The following is a 20,602-nucleotide window of genomic DNA, read 5'->3' as shown; positions in this document are numbered from 1 at the left end:
ATCCAAGCAAGGCCTCCACCTCCTTCTGCGAGGCAGCATGGAGAACAGGCATCGGGCTGGCACACCAGCTGCTCACTGCAGGGGCCATCAGCCAGGGGGGACGGCTGCTGGAGGGCAGCATGGGGCTGCCCAGTGCCCAGCTCGACACAAGGAGGTAGGGCAGGAGCAGCCTGAGGGACTGTCACCAAGGATTGTTCCCCCTCTCCTTGGTTCCCACCCCCTGGAAAGCTGCTGCTAGATTAAAAAAGCCTTTACGGTACTGTCATTCAAAGACACTGAGACAATCTCCATGTTTCCCAAACATTCCCATCATCTTGTTTCATCTATGCACCATAAAAAGCCCCAGGGAAGATCCGGCCCCAGCATCCAGCAAGCCTTATTATCCTTGCCCATCCTTACCCACCGCGGAGCTCTCAGATGCTTTGATATGCAAATCAGCCACAGGATCCATAACCAGCACCGTCTGCAATTAACAGTGCGGGCAGAGTATACTATGCCCAGGGCCTCCTCCAGCACGAAGCAGGCACCCCACGGCTGCGCAGGCTTCCCAGCTGCCTTTCCTGGGAGTGGGAGGTGCCGACTGCAGAGCCCTTGGGTCCCCAGCATATAGCCTCACCCTGGCTGCCAGGATAGAGACAGGTTGCTTACAGAAAGCATTCGGACTGGGGTTGCACCTCGGTATGGATGGGGAGGGTGGCAGAGAAGCCACCGGCGGGACACTGCAGGGCTCCACATGACCCGAGGCACTCCAGCTACCCTGGGCTCAAGGAAAGCGTAATTAGCAACAGACAAAAAGCAGGCCCTCAGCACTGCCAGCTCTCAGGCTTTTATTGCAAATCTCACACTACCTGGGGTTTTCTTAAAGTCCTAGTTCCCAGAATTAAACAATTTCATGATGATATTTTAAATTTTTTACATAAAAAAATCATAGAACTCCCCCCAAGCCAGTTCTAGTCCATTTTAATGCTGAAGAAAGCTAAAAAATATGACTAAGGATATTTTACAAGCCCAGAAAGAAAACAAACCAAGAACAAACAAGAAGCAAAGCACTCAGTATTTTTCTTTTTTTGGCTCAACTCATGGCTTAGGACATTTCAGGATAGTTGCACCACGCTCTGGACAAAGGAGAAGAAAATGGAGCACTGCAAAGCCTCACAGCAATGCCTTGCTGACAAGAAAACCGACACCCTCAGAAAATACAGTAGCTTCAGTTCCTTCCAAGGTTACTGAAGACAGGAACAGACAAAAATAGAGCAAACTTAGTCCAACAAAACATACTCATGAGCCAAACCAGAGTCTCTTCCCAACCCCCTCAAAGGCATCTTCTTTCATGTTTATCTTGCTCCAATAGCATCCAGGTGAGTACTGCAGAAAGGACTTCTCTCCCTGTAAAGACAGTGTATTCCTAGCACTAAAAGGCTTGAGATGAAAAAGACCTTTCCCAGGTAGATGCCAGCTAATTGCAGCCATTAGAAGCAACGTCTTTAATGTTTTGCTATTTCTGGTTTGAACTGAGTCCTCCTGGAGTCGGTTATGAGCTGAGTGGTCGGCTTTCTGTTCTCCCAGAAGCATTAACAGAATAAAAGGCTATTAGGAACCATACAGCACAGGCGTTTGGAGGGGAAGGGTACCAGTCCCTGCAATGCACTTGCAACGGCTTTGTCCCACACCCGGGTGGGGCATCTGCAGAATCATCCAAGAGGTACCTGTGCCGTGCAACCCTTCAGTGGCTTTGTGACTGCTGCCAACGGGATGCTCCTGCCCTGCAGCCCGTGGCTTTCCATGTGTGCTTACTCCAGAGGATGACACAATGGAGCCAGACACTTCCACAGAAACAGACAAATCCAGGAGGGAAGGAGGGACCTCCTCGTGGACTATGCACAACTAAATTAGTCACGCAGAGCGCGCCCTGATGAGCCTTTTGCTTCCAACTCCTACTATCAAGGGAAGGGTGAGGGAGGGAGGTGCCCAGAATCCCAAATTCTCAGAACACCTGGTCTCCATCCAGCGGAAAGCTATCAAACCTGCTACAGGCACCAGCCTGACTGCAGCCACATCACAGATTTTTGGCGTGATGCCTTCAGCAGGTAGCTACATACAGGGCACACTAGGACAGGAGGAAAAAAGCCATGGCTTGCCGATTCGGAGGGACCGGGGACCAAGACAAGAGCAGAAAGAGACTGCTTGGGTACATTACCACAGACACAAGCCCTATCTGACCGCCAGGTTCTCCAGGGACCAACGGGCAGGGCGGTATCAGAAATTCGCCTGCTGTTCCCACCCTTGGAACATCCCTCCCGCTCCCCTGCCGCTCGCCGCCGTGCCCGCAGGAGAGGCAGGGAAGCAGACAGGCGGCTCCCCAAGGCCGAGCACGAACAAAAGCAGCCTCAGCACCGCCGACGGCGATCGCAGGTGAGGCGGGAGCCGGTGCCACCCCGCGGAAGTGGGCCCGGCGACCCCCGGGGTGCAGAAGCCACACCAGCCAGCAGCGGCCGGGCCCAGGGCCGGCGCAGCGGCAGACATGGGAGGCGGGCGAGAGGCCGCGGAGCCCCGAGCCACCCGGCTCCCACGCAGCCCCGGCGGGGAGCACAGGCCGCCCCGTGGGCGCCGCACCCGGGCGCGCCCCCCGCTCCGCCCCAAGATGGCAGGCGGCGCCCCCCGCCCGGGGCCGCCCCCGCTGCCGGGCTCCGCGCGACGGCCGCGCCGCCCGGCCCGCTCCGCCTCAAGAGGGCCTGAGGTCCGGCCGCTGCCCCCCACCCCGGCAAGCGCTGAGGCGGCAAGGAGCCGCGGCCCCAGGCCCACCTGGCCCAGAGGAGCCGCGGCCGTCGTGCCCAGCCGCAGCCCCCAGCACCGGCGGCTCGCTTACCCGGTGTCAGGCGCGGACTGGCTCCCCCCAGGCTGCCGCTCCGCTTCGCCCCGCCGGGCCGGGCGCTGCGGTGCTGCGCTGCGCCGCGCAGAGAGCGAGCGGCAACCGCCCGAGTGGGCTCGGCTCCGTTCGGCAGCGCTCGGGGCGGGGCACCGGCCGGGCGGGCGGGGCCCTGCGCAGCGGTGGGCGAGGCCCGGCGGCGGGGCTGCGCATGCGCGCGGGCGCTGCGGCCGGAGGGTCCGCGTTTCCCGTCGGAGGTGCGCGGCGGGGGGTGCGGGCCCTGTGCGGGCGGGGGGCGCGGAGGCGGTCCCGGGAGTGGGGGGCAGTGGAGCGAGGTGGGCGGCGGGTGTAGGCAGCCGTGTGGCAGCGGGCGGCTCCGCCCCTGGGCCGCGGTGCCGCCGTCGTGGGGCCTTGGGCCTGCCGGCCGCGGCCGGCCGCGGCCTGCGGGCCGGGCGGCCTGCGGGCGGCCTGGCCGCGCCGCCGAGCCGGGCCGCTCCCGGGGGTGCTGGCGTTCCCCCGGAGCCGGCGCCGATCCCGCACCGGCCTCTCAGCCGAGCTGCTCGGGGCGCGGGCGGCCTTCTCAGCCTTCCCCGGGTACCGGCCCTGCTGCCCATGCCTCACGGGGAGCCGTCTGCAGGCGTCAGTGGTCCTCTGCGCACGGGACGTTTGAACCCTGGGCATGTGTTGCGGCTCTAAAAAGAGTGAAAAACGCTGGCCTGGAGGCGGCATAGGGACTGAGCTGGAAGCAGCATGGCAGATGGTCACGGCATCTTGGGAAAGCGGCTGGGAGCCGGAGCCCGGATTGTGCAGGGCCTCGAGCCCACATGTCGCTTGCACACAGGGCACTGCAGATGGGGTGGCCGGTGGCATCTTGCCTCTCTGGCAGGCAGCACCCTCTGCCCCCACTGACCTTCGGCCCTGCCCTAGCAGTCTGGCCTGGGGGCAGGAGGAAAACACTGGTCTGACACTCCTGCATGTGTGTCCTTCAGAGCATTTCTTTGCTTCAGGATTCATGCGGGGCTGTACTGCCGGGATGAGGCTTGTGTGGGTATGAGCAGTCATGCAGCAAAGTTAGACCAAAATTCCTGTGTCCTGACAAGCATGGCATTTACTCGTGTGTGTCATGGGGACTCGGGAAGTGTGGGTGCTAGTCTTCCTTTGCTGGTTATTCTCCAAAAAACCTTTGGAGATTCAGTGAGTAAGGAGAGGCATTTTGGGGAGGAAGACAGGATGACAGATTTCTTAAGAGCGTGAAAGTCTTACTCCTTGTAGTAAAAGCAGATGGGCATCCAGCTTTTTTAAAAGCAGGACACAGATGCTCATTTGAGCTGTGCTCACTTGTCTGGTTCAAGAGTTTCTCCAGTCATACCTGGGAGAGTCTAGTTTGGACAGAGAGAAACTGAGTTAAGGGAAGTGTTTGAGTTAGAAGTGAGGTTTATTGCAGCAAAGCTGCAGGTAGCTCTGTCCTGCCTTGCGGCATGAGTATGCCTTTGCAGGTCACGTTTGTCTTAAGCCTGAGTTCTGTCTGTATTGGGCATCCTTTTCTGGTGTAGCTTTATCAGAAAGGCCTGGAGTCACTGTTGTTCTTTGTTCTGTGAACAACCAGTCAGTGGTTACTGACTTCTTTTTTTTAAGGGGTGAGCCACAGCTCCCCTCCTCTTCCTTCTTGTTCATGTCCTTCCTGCCACAGCTCCCCTCAGCATGGTTACTGCTATCTGGTTTGTAATCACACCTTGTTGGTTGGTATTTGGTCACCGGTCACCCAGGTCAGGGCTGGGAAGAGAATCTGGTCTTGTGGCTTGCCACCTATTGTCTTGTTCCTGACACCTCAACACTTTTTGGAAGTAGTAAAGATATATTTGAGAGGTTATAGCAGCATTAAGTTATGGGAGTGTGGGCAGTTCTCTGTTTTCACCTGTAATTCCAGAAGGCAGAGACAAGGAGGGACCTTGCTGGGCTCCACCTCCAGCCCCACAGACCATACCAGCGCAGGCCTTCTGGGTGCTTGCTCTGCTCATCCTTTCCTTTGACCTCGCACAGGAAGGTGTCCTCTCTGTAGCTTAATTTCCTGCTGCTGCACTAGGAATAATCCCTCCTGTTTTAGTACAGTGCTGTGAATGTAAATATATAGAATGTTTTAAGGTGCTCAGATACTAGAACGGTAAGAGCCATAAGTGCCTTAGAGTTGGAACCTGGTTATGTAAAATGTCAAAGGTAAGTTTTCATTAAAGATACTTGGCTCTTTTTATCTGCCTTCGGTGATTGTCATCTGGAAAATGAGGTTAGTGTGTTTTGCTGCAAAATTGTTAACACGTACCTGTAATGAGTTTCTGTTGGTAACTTGGATCAATAAATATTCTGTTTAGTAGCTAATCCTATTCATAAATGGAATTCGTAAAGGCTTAATTCCTCTGTGTGAATCCTTTGCCTTTCTGGCTGTCATTAAGGTACACAAAGCCCTTAATCACATTGTTTCCTTTATGAGGAGAACTGTGAATGTATTGAGTCCTGTAGTTCACAGTTGGCTCTTGTAGCTCGCCCTGACAGACGGTCTATAAATAAACCTGCAGTGGCAGAGTAGGGGTTTAGGTATTTGCATCACATGTAGTATCTTGGATTTATTTCCTGCATTTTAATGATGGATGACAGATGCAGTTCAAATCTTTGTGGTGCCTAGAGCATGTCTGGTTTGGTCTCTTAGAAGAATAAAGGGAATGTTGGCCCCTACTGTTGGACTGTGCAGGTCAGGTTACTACTATTAAAGTGAAGAATATTTTTCTCTTTTATTTTGTATGTTTGACAGCAGGCTTTGGGTAGTAGGCCTCAGCATTTTCTTTGTAACATCCATTGGCTTTTCCTGGGGCCTGTTTGTGTGGATGAGTTACTAGCTGAAAGAAGGAAAAGAAGTAGCTGAATGGTTGTGGAACTACAGATCTTGGGAATACAGGCAGCAGGTGTCATTTCTGAAACTTGTGATTAAAAAGGAAAGTAATACTGGATTACTAGGTAACAGCACTACTTAAAAGTATGTTTACTTTAGGATGCAGGCACGGTAAGAGCGGCACCTTGACAGTTTTTTAGGGTATACACTGATAAACACTTGGTCAGAGCCATTGCACTGGGCTCTTGAGTGTTCAGACACAGACTTTTTTAGTGCTCCCACGGCTGTGTTAATAGTGCAGATTAATACAGACCATTCTTGTGAAGCACATCAGTATTTTTTCTGAAGTGAAAGAGATTCTTTTCTTGTACAAATATCCTGGTGTTTCTCTGGAGATACTGTCAGAGTGTCAATCTGGGTTGGGGTTGGCAGTGAAAGGAGAAGTCCCTGTCTTGTGTTTTGCCACATTCCCTCGCACCAGCATTCATGCACCTGCAGGATGAGTTGGATCAGGGAACTTACCTAGCTGAAAACTGTGACTAATTTACATTAATGCTAGAGCCAGCATAAGGGAGGTGATGGAAATGTGTGTAGGGGGGGCACAGGCCTTCCTTTCTTGGTACTGTGTGCCCTGACGTTGGTTGAAAGTGAGTATGTAATCCTGTTGTTCTTATCTGGAAGATGTCCTTGCTTTTTATCAGCTCCCGGAGGTGGTCTACTCATGTGTTTACGTGTTTGATGGAAATACTGTATGTGGCCTGCTTCTGTTAGCTGGAATGAAATTTTTCCAGAATTCCTCCACTCAAAAACCTCTCAAGATTGCAATAAATATAAGTTAATTCTTTAATCTCAAGGAGAAACATTGAAGGTGGTAGCTGTGGTATGGCACTTGAAAATGGTGCAATGGGTAAATAACTTCCAGAGGTTTGTAACTGGTGAAGAATTTCTTTGTTGTGTGCTGTTGGAATTCGATGTCGGTCTGTTGCATTGAAGGGTGTCAGGCTGAAGGACCCTTGAGAAGGGACTGTTTGCTGCAGCAGGTTATTGCATGCTCAGGCTTATTCAGTGAAGTAGAAATTGGGTCGTTTTAGTGAATATTTGATTAACAAACTCCTCCCCCCTTTTGGAATCTTACTCCAAACCCTGCCTGAGGTCTGTGCTAATTTTTAACAGGTGTGTGGAGCAGAGAGAAGCAAAGCGTCTCTATGATTCTAGTTTTAAGAAATTAGTCTCTCTAGCGATGAGATAGAGAGACTGCTAGAATTTACAGGCAGCAGGGTAGGAACTGGGAGAGAGGTTTCTCTGCATGGTTCTTTATTGCTGCTTTGGTGCAGCTACACATGGCTGACATTGTATCAATAGTTGTCTTTGTGTTGGACCTTTTATTTTAGGATCGTGTCTGCCTAAATACTGCTCTTGCCTAGCATGAACAACTTGGAAATTAATCCTGCTTGAGCAGGAGGTTGGACTAGGTGACCTCCAGAAGTCCCTTCCAAGATAATTCCTCAGTCAGGAGTGTATTAGTGGCTAAGTACTAAGCAGCATTGGTGTTTTGCCTGTCCAGGGTATTGCAGGGTGCACTCGTGTATCAGTTGGGCAATACCAACAGCAGACTTCTGGGAGCTCCTGCAGATTTTCCTGCAGGAAATAACTTGAGGGTTATTATGGGGGTACTCTTCCCATACACCTCCAAGCACTGAAACCTGACAGCCTGAGGAGAGCTGCCTCCAGAAGCAAACTTACGTCACGTGTGTTCCCCATGCCCGTGCTAAGCGCAGCCTCCTCTGAGCCTTTTTAAGGTCTACTGGTGTGAGGCAACATTGGCACTGGGAAGGGGAGAGGTGCCTGCTGCACTGTGGCTGATGGCTGTCATTGCTTTATAGCGACTCGTCAACTTTGGCACCAACTCGGAGCATTTGTGTGGCAGCAGCCAACATGACAAAGAGTGGCCTCTGTGCCCTTTGGAGTTTAGTTTAGTAATTAGCCACTCCACAGAGGGGAAAAACTGAGGCCAGAGGAGATCACAGCCACAGAGGGAGCAAGTTGGGACTGGGTCTGGTTGAGGTGCACCTGGAGATAGGCCCAAACTGTTGGCTAGTTGTTTCTGGAAGGGAGGCTGGCATGTTACGATAGCTGAAGATGTGATTCACCCTTTGTGAACCCACTTGCACCCTTGAATGCTGTACTCCATGCCACAGATGCATTCTTCTCTTCCCTCCACCCTGAACCTTCCTGCTAATTGGAAGCACCCCCCTGTTTACTCAGTTCTTAACAGGATGCTTCATACCAAATAATCAATTTCTTAGCTTGTGACACATCTTAATGTGCCGAGGAATAATTCTTAGGAAAGAAGGGGCTACTGAGTCATCTGGAAAAATAAACAGTTCTTGGGTGCTTAATGCTGTTGATGCTTCTGCTGGTAGTTTTGTAACTTCAAACCTTCACTGTTGCCATAGGGTAGAAACAAATGATGACTCCTCTCAGGAGTGGGGAGTGAGTTCAGGGTTTAGGCAGCACTTTAGGACTCTGACATGCAACCTTAAACACATCTAGCTATGCTGGTCCTGATGTTTTTGTCCTTCTGACAGCAGGCAGAGTGTGCACCTGTGCCTGCCCTGCCACAAACCAGCAGACCTCTCCTATTGGTCTTATGTAGTGGTGAGGATGAGCAGGCCTGTCCTCTCCTGTCACTGAGGCCACCGTGCCTGCCAGGGGAATAGAGACAGGATGACAGTGCCGGCTGGACTCCCCAAAAAGTGTCCAGCAAAGATGACAAAGAGGCCAACTTGCTGCTGCTGCTTGTTTAGGTTTTCTAGGGGGATCCAAGGCCTTGGTGCGATTCTGGAGGAAGTAGGAGCAATACCCACTGGGTTTGAGTTTCACGCAGGGAAACAGTACACCTGAGCGCAGAACAGGACACAGGCTGGCCTCCTTGCCAACGCAGAGTGTGGGCTTACAGCAAGGCAACGTAGTCGAACTTGCTTAGAAATCCTAGGAGCAGCAAGGCCCAGGTAATTGGATCTTGATTGCCAGCAGCGCTGTAACTACCGCAGGGCCTTGTTTTCATCAGGATCACACAGCTAGGTAAGGAGCTGTGACAAAAACACAGCCTTCTTGGAGTCTCCTTTCAGAAAGGGGGCAGTGCAGGGAAGCTCTGAACTCATTTGGAGTTCTTCCACCCTACTGAAAAGTGGCGTTGTTTAGCAAATAGACGTAAGCTTTGGCTGTTGCTGTTCTCTTCTAAACCTGCCTGTACGACAGATGAGATAGTTCACCACGTATCCTGTGCTTTGCTCAGAGAGTGCTGCTACAAAATTGCTGTGGTGCTCATCTCCGGTGCTTCTCATCTTGCTGTCGGGTAACGCTTACTCTCTTGGACGACTGCAGATCCTAAAAATTACATACATCTCCAAGTAAGCAAGCACACTGGGGGAAAATAAAAACAAAAGAGAGAGTGAAGATTTAGCCTGGGCGTTACTTGGTTGTAATAAGAACAGCTGTGGCATTGTCTGTTGGAAGGCACTGTGGGTACTTTTTTCTCCCTAGAGAAGGTAGGTCAGCTTTGTTTTTAAAATAAGAGAATGGCTTTACAGTGTACCGCTACAGTTAGGTCCTAAGCTCATCAGAATTGGCAACGGGAGATAAGAGGTCAGTGTATTTCTGTTTACTTTAGAAAAGGAGAGAAGCGGAGCATGTGTTGGTTATACTGCCACGGTCTAAGCAAGCAGTGTCCCACAGTGGTAGTTGCAGTCAGATGGAAAGCCTTAGCTCTACCTGAGCCAGCCTGAAGGATGACTGGCTGTCTAAGTAAGTGTTGTTTTCTCCCTTCACTTGGATCTGCCAGCATAGCTGCCTGGGTCATTGCTCCATAACCGATGTCTGGTAAAGTGATCCAGGTTCAGATAAGTCTTTGAGGTGGCGTGTGCAAGCTGGTCCTCATCAGTCTGACAGAACGAGGTTAAGGAACTGCTGTAGATGCAGTTAGGGAAGAAGGTGTGGTAAACTCAGAGGTTACCCTTGTAACCTCGCTCTGCTGCAGTTGGGGTGGTGGTTCAGTTTGGGTTGAGCGAGCACCGTAAAGTTACAGGGAACTGTTTCTTGTGGGCAGCCTTAATGCGGTGAGTTTGGCAGAGGTATGATGCTGATCTCTAAACACAGGCTGCTGAACTCCTCGTGTATGCTGAGAGGGAGCACGCCCTCACCAGTGGTGCTTTGTCTTGTTTCTTGTCTGGCAAATGGTTTCTTGAAACTGATGCCAATCTGCAGAGTATTTCTGGCTTTTTGCTTGGTTTATAGGTAGCATTGGTAACTTTTACAAGTAACTGTGGTAGCTTTTACTGGTCACTGCAGCCTTTAAACTAATTCACATCTGAAATTCTCAGACCTGCTTGTTGTTACATAATTCACCGTGCATGCAGAAGAGCCCTTACCTCTTTGTGCAAGAAGCTACTGAATCCAGCTTTGTAGTACATGCATCTGAATTATATTGTCTCCTGAATTCAGGTAGGGGTTGTTGATCTGCTTTGTAGCGTGTTGTGGATGCTGTTACCACTCCATGTGCTGTGGATTGCAGTGTTTAAAATGGTGCTGAGGCTCTAGTGTGTGATTCACATAAGGCAAAGGAAGCAAAACAAATTCTGACCATTTTCCGGAGCATAATTCTCTCTTTTTCTTATGCAGGGTGGGTTACCAGAATCCAAATGGCTCTCTTGAATAGACGATTGGGTCTATCCTTAACCCATCTAAGTGGTACAGTGATCCAGCGACATTTCAGGTAATTTTCAAATCTTGCTTTTGCTTTTCTTTTCTTGATAGAGTTTCCTGATTGGAAGAGATGCTGTTAAGTAGGTCAACATAAGTTATGGTATTTGTAATACAAAAATTATAGTATAATTTAAAAAGATATCTCAGTTGTCCCTTCACGGGTTGTAAAGTGAACCCAAACATGCGCAGTTCTCTGGCAGTCTGAACTCTGCATTTTCACATGCGTGTAAGGAGGCTTTTAGGCCTTTGAGGGCAATGCTAGGGCCTGCAAGCAGAAGTTGAAAGTGCTTGTGTTTCTCAGCCAAGTGCAAAAAATTGTCAGCCAGCCCCTGCGGATGCAGAGCCAATTACATGTTTAAAATGATTCCAGAGTTCATTATTTCAGTTATATAGTACAAAAGTAACCTGAAAAATTACTTCCTTGTACCTTAACAGAGTCTATTTTGTTATTTTTCTTTAGGTCCTTGTTCCAGGCTCAAGGCACTTAAAAGCTTCTTAAGTTCATGGACCTCATTTTACAGTGCCTTGTGCAAAGCTTAGAGCGTAATCCCACAGTACACTTGGTGCAAGTGTGGGGAATCTCTAGCATGTAACTCTTTGAAGGGTCAGGGCTTCAGTTTAAAGGATGAGAATAGCCATTCCCATGACTGTGGTCTAGAGAGGGGCTTAAGACAATGCTCAGGGCTAGGTTGTGTGGTATTCCCAGGAGCTTCTGGAGGAGGTGTCTAAGTCTTACCAGCTTTCTCTGTAAATGGGCTGCATGAGAGCATCAGCCAGTAGACATATAAAGTATATATATACACTGACAATGAGAGGGAGGCAAAGTCCACAGAGGCGTGCAGTGCTACTGCAGGATGTCGCCAGTCTGAATGGGGAAACCTTTCCTTTGCGGTGGGCCCGCTTTGGATGTGGTGGTGTTTTGCTCCACGATTCTGGTAGAAATGAAGAAACAAGGGGAAAGAAAAAGGCCTCCTTGTACAGTTACTCTTGGCTAGTGGTACCTGGGCAATCACACTTAACAGTTGTTTGGTACTGCTGCGTTGTGGATTTGGTCCTGCCTAGGTTCCCCCTTCTCCTTCCTGTGACAATACTCTTGTCCCTTTCCAGCCTCCTCCCTTCTGCCTTCCCTGCTGTGCAGCTGCAGCCGGCAGGCAAAGGATAGGGAGTGTAGTATACCACAGTCCCTCCCTGCCAGGGGATGGGACAGGAGGGGGTGGCTGCTTGCAGAGGTGAGTGACTTTCTGAGAGAGAGGAGGGATGTCTTCTTGTAGGGGAAAGCTGGGGTAGGCCTCTGCTGTGGGAAACAAATCTTGAAAGTCAGCACGACCTCTGGAGCAGTTAGACTAACGCAGACTGACCCAGCCAGCCTTCCCTTACTGTGTGTAAAGATGTCTGCTTCAATTGATGTCCATTCACACCATGTTTGATAAGCAGGAGATGGCTTGCTTTTCTAGGTGGCATTGCAAATACAGGCCCTTCATCTTCAAGAAGGGCTGATGGTCCCCATTGGCCTTTATTTACTGTACATGCTTCTGCTCTGCAAAACAAAATGGACAGTTAGGTTGACTCCATATGCTGTCTATTTGAGTAGTTCAGCTGACGCCAGCTTTGCATTCCTGCAGCTGTCTGGCCAGCATGTTTCTAGTGCCATACTGCAAAGCAGTTGTTTAGCAGTACAAAGGATCTTCCTGCTTTTCCGATGGTCTGTGTTTGAGCATCCTTTGAAAAGAAGTGACAAATCACTTGCATTTGAGCTTACTGGATAAAAGAATAGCCGTTTCTGTAAGGGAGGTTGAATTGTTTCTGTTTATTCCTGGTGTTCCCAAACATAATCAGTCTCAGATCTAACAACTTAGTATTGCACAGTTAATTTTTGTTGTTTCTTACTTCTGACAATCCCACAGAACAAACAGGTACAGAAGAGATGGCGTCTCTCTGGGTTCCTCCCACATGAGGAAGGTGGTGATCTGTTAGATTCTGGGTGGTGGCAGCTTAGCACAGCCACAGCAGGACCTCAGAGGTTTCGCTGAGGGTGGAATAAGATGGGAGACCCTCATAGACTTTACTGAAAAGAAGATAGTTCAGAAAAGTCCTTATTGCTGGGGACCGTGTACAAGATTGAAAGAGCCCAACTTGAGTCTTAGGTTCCTGTAGGCTGTTTGTAGCAGAAGCAAGCACATTTTTTTACTTATAAATTAAACTTTAATGGAATAACCTGCAGTTACTAAAAAGCCCAGTAAATGCAAGCTGCTCTTCACGTCGTCTTTTTGTCATGTTTCAAAGTAGAACAGTTTTGTAGTTTCAAAGTAGAAACGTTTTGTGTTTGACATTTAGCGAAGAGTGTGCAAAGTCCAGAGTAGCATCTGGCTTTCAAAGAGCACATTGAATGCAGTCAGTGTGTCACCCATATGGTAGATATTTGTTGCTGACAACTTCCAAGTGGTTTGTGTAATGGCAAGTTCCTGTGCTGGGTTTGCCCTTGCTCCCCAAGGGTTATTGAGGGGATCTATCTCTCATTCTTTCCTGTCTTTTGCTAGTATCACTGGAGCATGCCGAGCAATACAGAAACTCACCCGCGTGCGAGTGGTGGACAACAGTGCCTTGGGGAACACGCCGTACCACAGGCCACCAAAATGTATCCACGTGTATAACAAGACCGGAGTTGGCAAAGTAGGAGATACAATCCTTCTGGCTATCAAAGGAGAAAAGAAGAAGGCTTTAATTGTAGGGCACAAGATGCCTGGCCCCACCATGACACCTAGATTTGATTCCAACAATGTGGTACTGATAGAAGACAACGGAAATCCAATAGGGACTAGAATAAAAACACCAATACCCTGTATCCTGCGACAGAGAGAAGGAAAGGTCTCCAAAGTGTTGGCCATTGCCCGCAACTTTGTGTGAAAGCTAAGAAAGGTCTCCGGCAATCCTGTTTATATCCTTTCATACAGTATCTGTTCCATGGTCCTAGAAAATGGTGAAATGTGAAAAAATTGAGGTTCATCAAGAGTCTCTCTTCCCATTTAAGAGTTAGAATCAACTAATTTCTATGTTGAAATACCTTGTTTTTCTCCAAAAGGAGGTTGGTTTATTTCACAGAACAACTGCAGTGTGTTTGGGAAATGGTCCTTTGCTCTTACTGCTACGGTGGTGTTAATTTTGTCTCTCATCATTAAAATGAGAACATGAAAACCCTTCTTGTTTTGTACCACTTATGCTCTCTTTTCCCTACTTCTGCCTTTTCCAGTTCCTCAGGAGCAAGAGACAAAGCACAGTCCCTGGCCCAATGACACTGGGGTCTGCAAAACAGATTCACATGTAATGGAGTAGGAGAGAGAGACAATGAGTTATTGGTGCCTTGGGCACATTCAATAGAAGGATTAGTTTTTACATTTTTACCTAAGAAAAGTCTTTAGGAGGAATCAGAATTGGGAGAGCATGATGGCCTTCAACTTCACTGGTGTGTGGTTGAAGAGGGTATGACAGAGAAGGGGGAAAAAGAGGTAGGAAGGGGAGGTGAATGGGGTAGGTTTGAGGTGCAGTGTATGCTCTCCACCTGACCAACCTCAGGAAATCGTGTTCTCTGAGTATGCAAAGGCTGGGTTCAGATGTAACGGTCCAGAGAAAGAAGCTTCCTTCTGGACTGCTTTTCGGGACTGTTTCAGACGTGATGTTTGTTGGCGAGACTGGCTGTTGTCCAGCTTCCTAAGCTTGGCACAGGAGTGGGCAAATGCTACTGTATTGATTTCAGGGCCAGCTGTGATCCAGGAGCCAAACAACTGCCTTTATATGGAGCTGAGAAGAGAAACTTGGTGCTCGTGGCAAGTAAAGGGTCATTGGGGCAGAGTGCTCCTAGAAATAGCTGCGCTGGGGAAGCTGGGGAAGAGGGTGCGGGGGATGCAGCCAGCGGGAGTCTGGCCAGCTTCAGGCCCTTCAGCCGATGGCACAGGTCTGGTGGCAGTGGCGGCTGGCTGTACCTTGTCCTTTCACCTCCCCTCCCTGTTGTGCTGGGAAAGCTCTTTACCTTGGCCTTGCATTGCTGTCCCTATGTGAAGGTCTGAAGACCGAAGTGCTGAGCTGTTCCACATTTTTAACCAGTTAACCCTGACGTGTTATCTGCCCCATGCTCCCCACTGTGGAATCCACCTTGCCCATGGAAGAGGTGAGCCCTGGATCCCCTTGTACTCCATTACTCCAGGTAACGTAGATAAGATGATACTTCAAATTTAAATTCGGTCTCAACATTTAATAGCACTGTCCCACATAGTGAAACTTCCTGGTGAACTGGAGGGGCCCAAGCCTATGTGCTACCCAGTTCTGTGGGAAAGCAGAATCAGCTGCTGCTAGCAGCATGATCCTTGTTTGCTGCTGCCCATGGGCCAGTGGATGTTGGGTCCGTTGCTTGGAGCCCTCCTGAGCCCCATGGGCATTGCCTTTAAGCTCTCAGCCTGCTTCCTTCACAGGTGTCTGCCCACTGGCATAGCAGAGAGCGGACGCTTGCCTCGCTGATGTCAGTCTTTCAGTCCCTCTGAGCACAGGTGGCTTCCAGGAGGAACTTTCCATGCTGGGAGGTGATGTTCATGCCATTTTGCTAAGCAGGACGGTGAACAACCTACACGTGTCAATCTCGGCACGTGTGCGGGATGAGCGTGCCGGGCTTGCCACCCCGCTGTGGGGATTGCCTCCGTGGTGCAGGGGCATGGCACAGCCTGACTGCTCAGGCACTATTCACTGCCTGGTTTTTCTCTGGTTGAACTTGCTCCCAAGGCTCTTTTTTTTTTTTTTTTTTTGTGATGAGGAGCGCTGTTCTATGAGCGGCTTCTTCTGCTGTCATCAGATAAATCTTCACAGCCCACTTGAGGTGGGATTTTTAGCCATTGCAGAGCTCATCCTGATAGCATGTTTTCAAGTATTTCAAGTAGAAAAAGGGCATATGCATTTATGCCACTTAATGGCTCTGCAGCCTTGCTTTAGAAAACCTGCCACAACCTTTGAAAAGTCCCCCAAACCTGATAAACACATAAACAAATACCTTTATATTTTTTTTAATAAACAAATCATAAGTCAGTTGACATGTCCGTCATGGCCTTCCTGCAGACAGAAGGAGCTCGGACTTCCTCGATGGAAATCCTTTTGAGAACCGAAGAGGAAGATGGCTTCCACTAACACAGGGCCAGAAAATACGCTTTGAAATGGCACTTGTATGGGCTATTTCGGCTTTGCGCAAAGGCTGTGGGTGTGGTGCAAGTGGGGTGCATCCCAAGCTGAATACCTCTGTCCCAGCTAGCCTGGTTTATAACTCATCTAAAGGGCTGCTTTACTGTGAGGTTTTTGCTTGGCAACAGCTCCAGCCTTGAAGCATCTCCCAGTAGGACCTGGGGGCCTGCAAACAATCCTTGTTTTTCTTGTCCTGACCATAAGGGCTATGAGTCTCTCATGGGATGCTCAGACCCTGCTGTTTGGATATTAAATATTTCACAGCATATTTGCTAATAACTTTGCAGCGTTTTGCTGGGGAAGAGGTCGTGGGGAGAGGGCACGAGGAAGCGGGCAAGACAATGCAGCATACTTGAGATTAAAATGTGAAGCGATGCTTTATTTCAAGTAAACTGATATGTGGAACTAAATCCTTAACCTTGGAGCTTAATAAGCAGACGTGCAGACAGCTAAGCTAAGCATATCCCATAGAGTGTCTCCTGCAGTTTTTACTCATCCTTCTCTAACGAGGAACGAAGCGTCGGCAGAAATCCCTGGCCCATAGTGACAGCTCTGTGCTTGGCAAATTCCAGGCGCTGCCTGTAGCAGCATCTCTCTGAGGGGACAGGGCCTGGTTCATGGATGAGCCCTTAGCCTGTCCCGCTGACGTTGGCCCTGCCATGGCTGTGGGCTGGTCAGCCCCTGAGCGCCCCGGCACTGCTCCAGCAGCAGAGCCCGCGCAGGCAGGAGCCAATGGATGGTGCTTTGCTGGTGGCCCAGGCTGATGTCTGTTCTCCGGGCTCACTCGTCTTTTCCTTCAAACAGGCCCTGTATTCCAGATCCTCTCTTTTGTTTTGGCACAGGGGATGATAACCTGCTTGTTCTCAAGTTCCAGGCTGGCCCCTGCTCTGCTCCAGATGTGCCAGAGCCTTCTGAGCAGCAAGGCAGTAGTGTCCTGGGAGCGGCTGCTGGGTTTCCTGCGCTCTGGCTTGTGGCATTCTTCTTTAGGACTGCCTGAGGCTGAGCTCTCTCCAAATGGGAGGCTTTTCTTTGTGCATCCATCCTGCTAGGGAATCAGGTGTGATTTCCTCTGGGGGTAGCAATTCTTGCAGGTCCTTTTCTTCAACAATGGCTGCAGGCTGGTGGGATGAAGGTCGTTCTGTCCCCTGCTCCCTATTTGTGTTCATTTTTCTTCCATTAACGTGATTTCATATGGTAAATGGAAAAATTTCCCAGTGTGAGACAGTGCTTAGAAGGAATTCTCTCATCTCCTGTGCAGCCTCTGGGGGGGGAGCTGCCACCCGCTGCAGAGGGGAGGGGAAGCCAAAGGCAGAGCCCTCCCAGGGTCTTCCAGCCCCATTACAAGTGTTCCTCCATGGGCAGCTCCGACTGGCTCCCTGGGCTAGTGTCTTATTTCCATGTATTTGGATATGGCGTTTGTGTCAGATGAAGCTCCTGAGAGGGTGCCTATTCCCCGGGCTACAGCGGGACTTCGTGCCTAGATATTCTTCCATGGAAATTGGGGGAGAGGGGTCTTTTTTTCAGGAAATCCTGCATGAGTAGGGAGAGATGGCCTTTGGGGAGATGCTTGCCCAGAAAAGACATCCGACGGGGCTCTGATGAGGGCTGGGGTCTGGAAAGAGACAGGCAAGCAAGGGGGATTAGCTGGCCGTGAGAAGGGGTGTCCCCGAAAGGAAGCAGGCGAGACAGATTATTGCAGAGGGATGCAGCGGGTAGCTGATGTCTTCCATCTGCTTGGAGACCGAGGCTGGGAGACAGGCGGCCCCGTCTCGTGGCCCTGTGCCAGCAGGGTGGATGGACCACAGAGCTGGGGAAGGCAGCTCGTGGCTTGGGGGCCGGGAGGAGGGGGAGGATGGGCAAAACCCTGGCCGAACTGGGGCGATGCAGCCAGAGGCCAGACTTTAGTCCAAAGCAAGCGATGGGCAGGGGTGAGGGCAGCAAGCTGCACATCCCAGAGCAGGAGGCTAGATGGCAATGTGGGCATGATGGTGTGCCCAGCAGCCTGTCCCCATGGCCCCCGCACCGCACGGCGGGCCCCTAAGCCTGACTGACGTGCTGGAGCTGAAATCTCCCTCGTCAGCACGTTCCCCAGCACGTTCCCCAGCCGCCAGCCCACAGCGGGGCAGCGGAGCCGCAGCTGGCAAGGAGGAGGAAGATGGAAACTTTGGGGTGACCAAGCCTGACCTGGTCCCTTGGGGAAAGACCTGGTGAGAGCCAGGGAGCTCTGACCATGGATGAGCCCGGTTTCCACAGAGGGGTGTTAGGTGGCTGGGGGTGGCACGGTCACATCTAACACCAATCTCGTTTTCGTAAGAGCGAGCTGGGCTAGGAGATGAGTGGAAAAACGGATTTGCAAGTGGTGCTGTGACTAACGCAGGGCTCATAGCTGCTCACGGTGGGGAGAAGAGGGACACGATACCCTGGCCAGCAGTGGGATGCTGGCTTGTGGATGGCAGGGGGCTGCAAAGCAGGGGGCAGGGGTGGGCAGTGGGGAGGTGCAGCCTGGGTCTCTTGGGAAGCCTGGAGCTGGGCCGCTCTCGTGATGCAAAACCACCCCTCAAAATGCATTGAAACTCCCTCCCGGGGCCTTTCACCTAGAGGCAGATGCCAAATCCCCTTCCCTGAGGGAGAGGCTTGCCAAGCCTCAGGCAGTGAGCGGGGTTTGCAGGCTGCACAGCGTTTTCCACCCAGGTGCCCATGGAGAGGCAGCGAGAGGACCCTGCTGAGCTCTTCTGAGACAAGTGAGGACTGTCATCTTTCAGATGTCTGCTTCTCTTCTGGATGTGGCTGTGCTGTTTAAGATCTGCATGACCCAGGGAGAGCAGAGAGGACCGGGAGACAGCTGGACCTGGGGCCTCCCTTGTTTATACCCTGCAGCTACTGTTCAAGATAGACAAGGTCAGGGGCAGGGTGTCCACTAGGGAGGCTGTATGGACTGGAGAATTGTACTGGGAAATCTGGAGAGGCTGGAGGGCTAAAGAGCCAGAGTGAAGGGAGGAGGCTGGAGCTGGCACCACTGCCAGGGCAGAGCCCCACGGTTGAAGCTTGTGTGGTCGCTGCCCAAAGGGCTCTCCCATGAGTGAGTTAGCACTGACTGCAGCCTTGTGAACTCATTTGCTGAGTGGTTTCTCCCATTCTCCAGCATAAGAAATGTGGTGGTGAACCTAGTCTTAACGCTGTTGCATAAATCACTGGTGGAGCCTCAAGTGAGCTCATGCATGCTGGGCTGGCCAGCTTATCTCAGAAGCTGTCAGGGGTAGAGGATGGGAATTTTCCTAGGCCTGTCACAGATACACCCTCTAACAAGAAAATAAAATTGGAAAGCTCAGGAGTGTCTAGCCTGGAGAGAAGGAAGATTAATGAGGGCTCATGACAGAAGGATAAAAAGAAGGATGTGGAAAAAGCACATCAGGCACATCCATTTACCCTCTCTGAGAGCGCAGTAGAGGAAATGTTCAATCAAACAGGCTGGTGGAAGAAATAAAATTTGATTTTTTTCATTTTTACTTTTATCCAAAACACAACTTGCCTCATGGAATTCATTGCTCCAGGGCACCAGCAAGCTTTACTGCTTAGTACAGCTCAAAATGATCTTGGACGCTCATCTCCATGCCAGTTAGAGTGAGCATACTCGGTATGAATAGTACACATGCTCTCCCCAAAAGATTGTGGAGTGATGTGCCTTGTTATTGTGGCATAGACACCAAGACAGGCTGTCACTAGGGCATCTGAAATATGAGCTTGCTTTGAAAATGTCTGAAGGCTGTAAACTCCATGAACTTAACGTGGTTCTTTAAAAATAAATACACAAGCCCCACGATACGACATGGACCAAGGCAGAGCCTCTGAAGCAAATCTGAGGTCATTTGGTGCACAATCGTACCCCAGACCTGGCTCACTCTCTAGCTCAGATGAGCTGCTCTTCATAGTTATGGCCTTGTAGCCCTCGGGCGTGCAGTGTTAGGGGCACTGTGGTGAGTATTCCCCAGGACCAAGGCCAGGACACGGTGGTCCCACAGCTGCTCTATGGTGAGGCTACTCTCTGCTTGCCTGGAGGCATGGTGGAGTGAGCTCTGCCCGCGTCCCTGCCTGCCGAAGCACTGCACCTCTGGGAAGGGCTCGGCAGGCATCCTGTCCCCGGTACCGGGGTGCTTCCAGTGGTGACCCACAGCAGCTGTACCCAGGCTGCCTGTGGCATGTAGGGAGAGGAGGTGAAGCTGCCTTCAGAGCCCACCAGCTGCTCTTTCTGCCAGGATCTACCAGGGCAGGGCAGGAAAAGGAAATGAGCCAAGTTTGGGCCACCCCAGGGAAATTCTTATCTCCTACCCCGTGTATAGCAGTCCCACAGTTGGGGCTGTCCTCATGCCAAAACCAAGGGCAATGCTTCGGTGGCCTTCCTGACTGCTGCTCTAAGTCCCCGGTATGAATGTAGATGGTGGCTGACCTTCAGCCCCTGACAGTTCAAACATCCCAGCTATGGTAATGTCACCCCGTGACATCCGCCCCTGGCCAAAGAGGGCCATCACAGAGCTCATAGCCATGGCCATGTGGCCCAGTCTCTGAATCAAACCTCCTCCTCTGATGGGCCCCAGTTGTGACCATTGCATCCCAATGTGGTTTCCTGTGTTAGATGCATCTCTTGGGATTAAAGGATTTGCTGCTCTAGCTTGTGAGGCTGGGGACTAACCCTGGAGAAGGTAAAAATTAACCTTCTTCCCATTTCTGGGACAATATGATTGGAAATCATGGTGGTCCCTTCTCTGCTCTGAAATGAGGAGTGTTTTATGAGTTGAGAGCAGCAGTCGAGCATTCAGGGTGGCATGTACTGCTGGGGAGCATGTTCCACCTCCTGCATCTGGGAGGTAGGAAGAGCT

The 20,602-nt window shown here is 50.8% G+C and overlaps 2 protein-coding genes across 3 annotated transcripts in view; one reads left to right on the top strand and one right to left on the bottom strand.

The window, feature by feature from the left end:
* Positions 1-3,014, bottom strand: part of TMEM63B (transmembrane protein 63B) — a 48,096-nt gene extending 45,082 nt beyond the window's left edge. For both annotated transcript variants that reach the window (XM_037405354.1, XM_037405355.1), the window contains exon 1: positions 2,867-3,014. The gene's annotated coding sequence lies outside the window, so the exon portion shown is untranslated. The remainder of the gene's footprint in view (positions 1-2,866) is intronic.
* A 7,130-nt stretch (positions 3,015-10,144) lies between these two features.
* MRPL14 (mitochondrial ribosomal protein L14) lies at positions 10,145-13,708 on the top strand. Its single transcript, XM_037405357.1, has 3 exons — positions 10,145-10,250; positions 10,428-10,521; positions 13,049-13,708. The coding sequence occupies exons 1-3, from the start codon at positions 10,160-10,162 to the stop codon at positions 13,413-13,415; spliced, it is 552 nt and encodes a 183-aa protein (XP_037261254.1). The 5' UTR covers positions 10,145-10,159; the 3' UTR covers positions 13,416-13,708.
* Positions 13,709-20,602: the final 6,894 nt, after the last annotated feature.

This window comes from Falco rusticolus, chromosome 12 (genome assembly GCF_015220075.1).
Source record: "Falco rusticolus isolate bFalRus1 chromosome 12, bFalRus1.pri, whole genome shotgun sequence".
NCBI classification, from domain to species: Eukaryota; Metazoa; Chordata; class Aves; order Falconiformes; family Falconidae; genus Falco; species Falco rusticolus.
The sequence above is the reverse complement of the archived record's forward strand: the minus strand, read 5'-3'. Positions and strand labels throughout refer to the sequence as shown.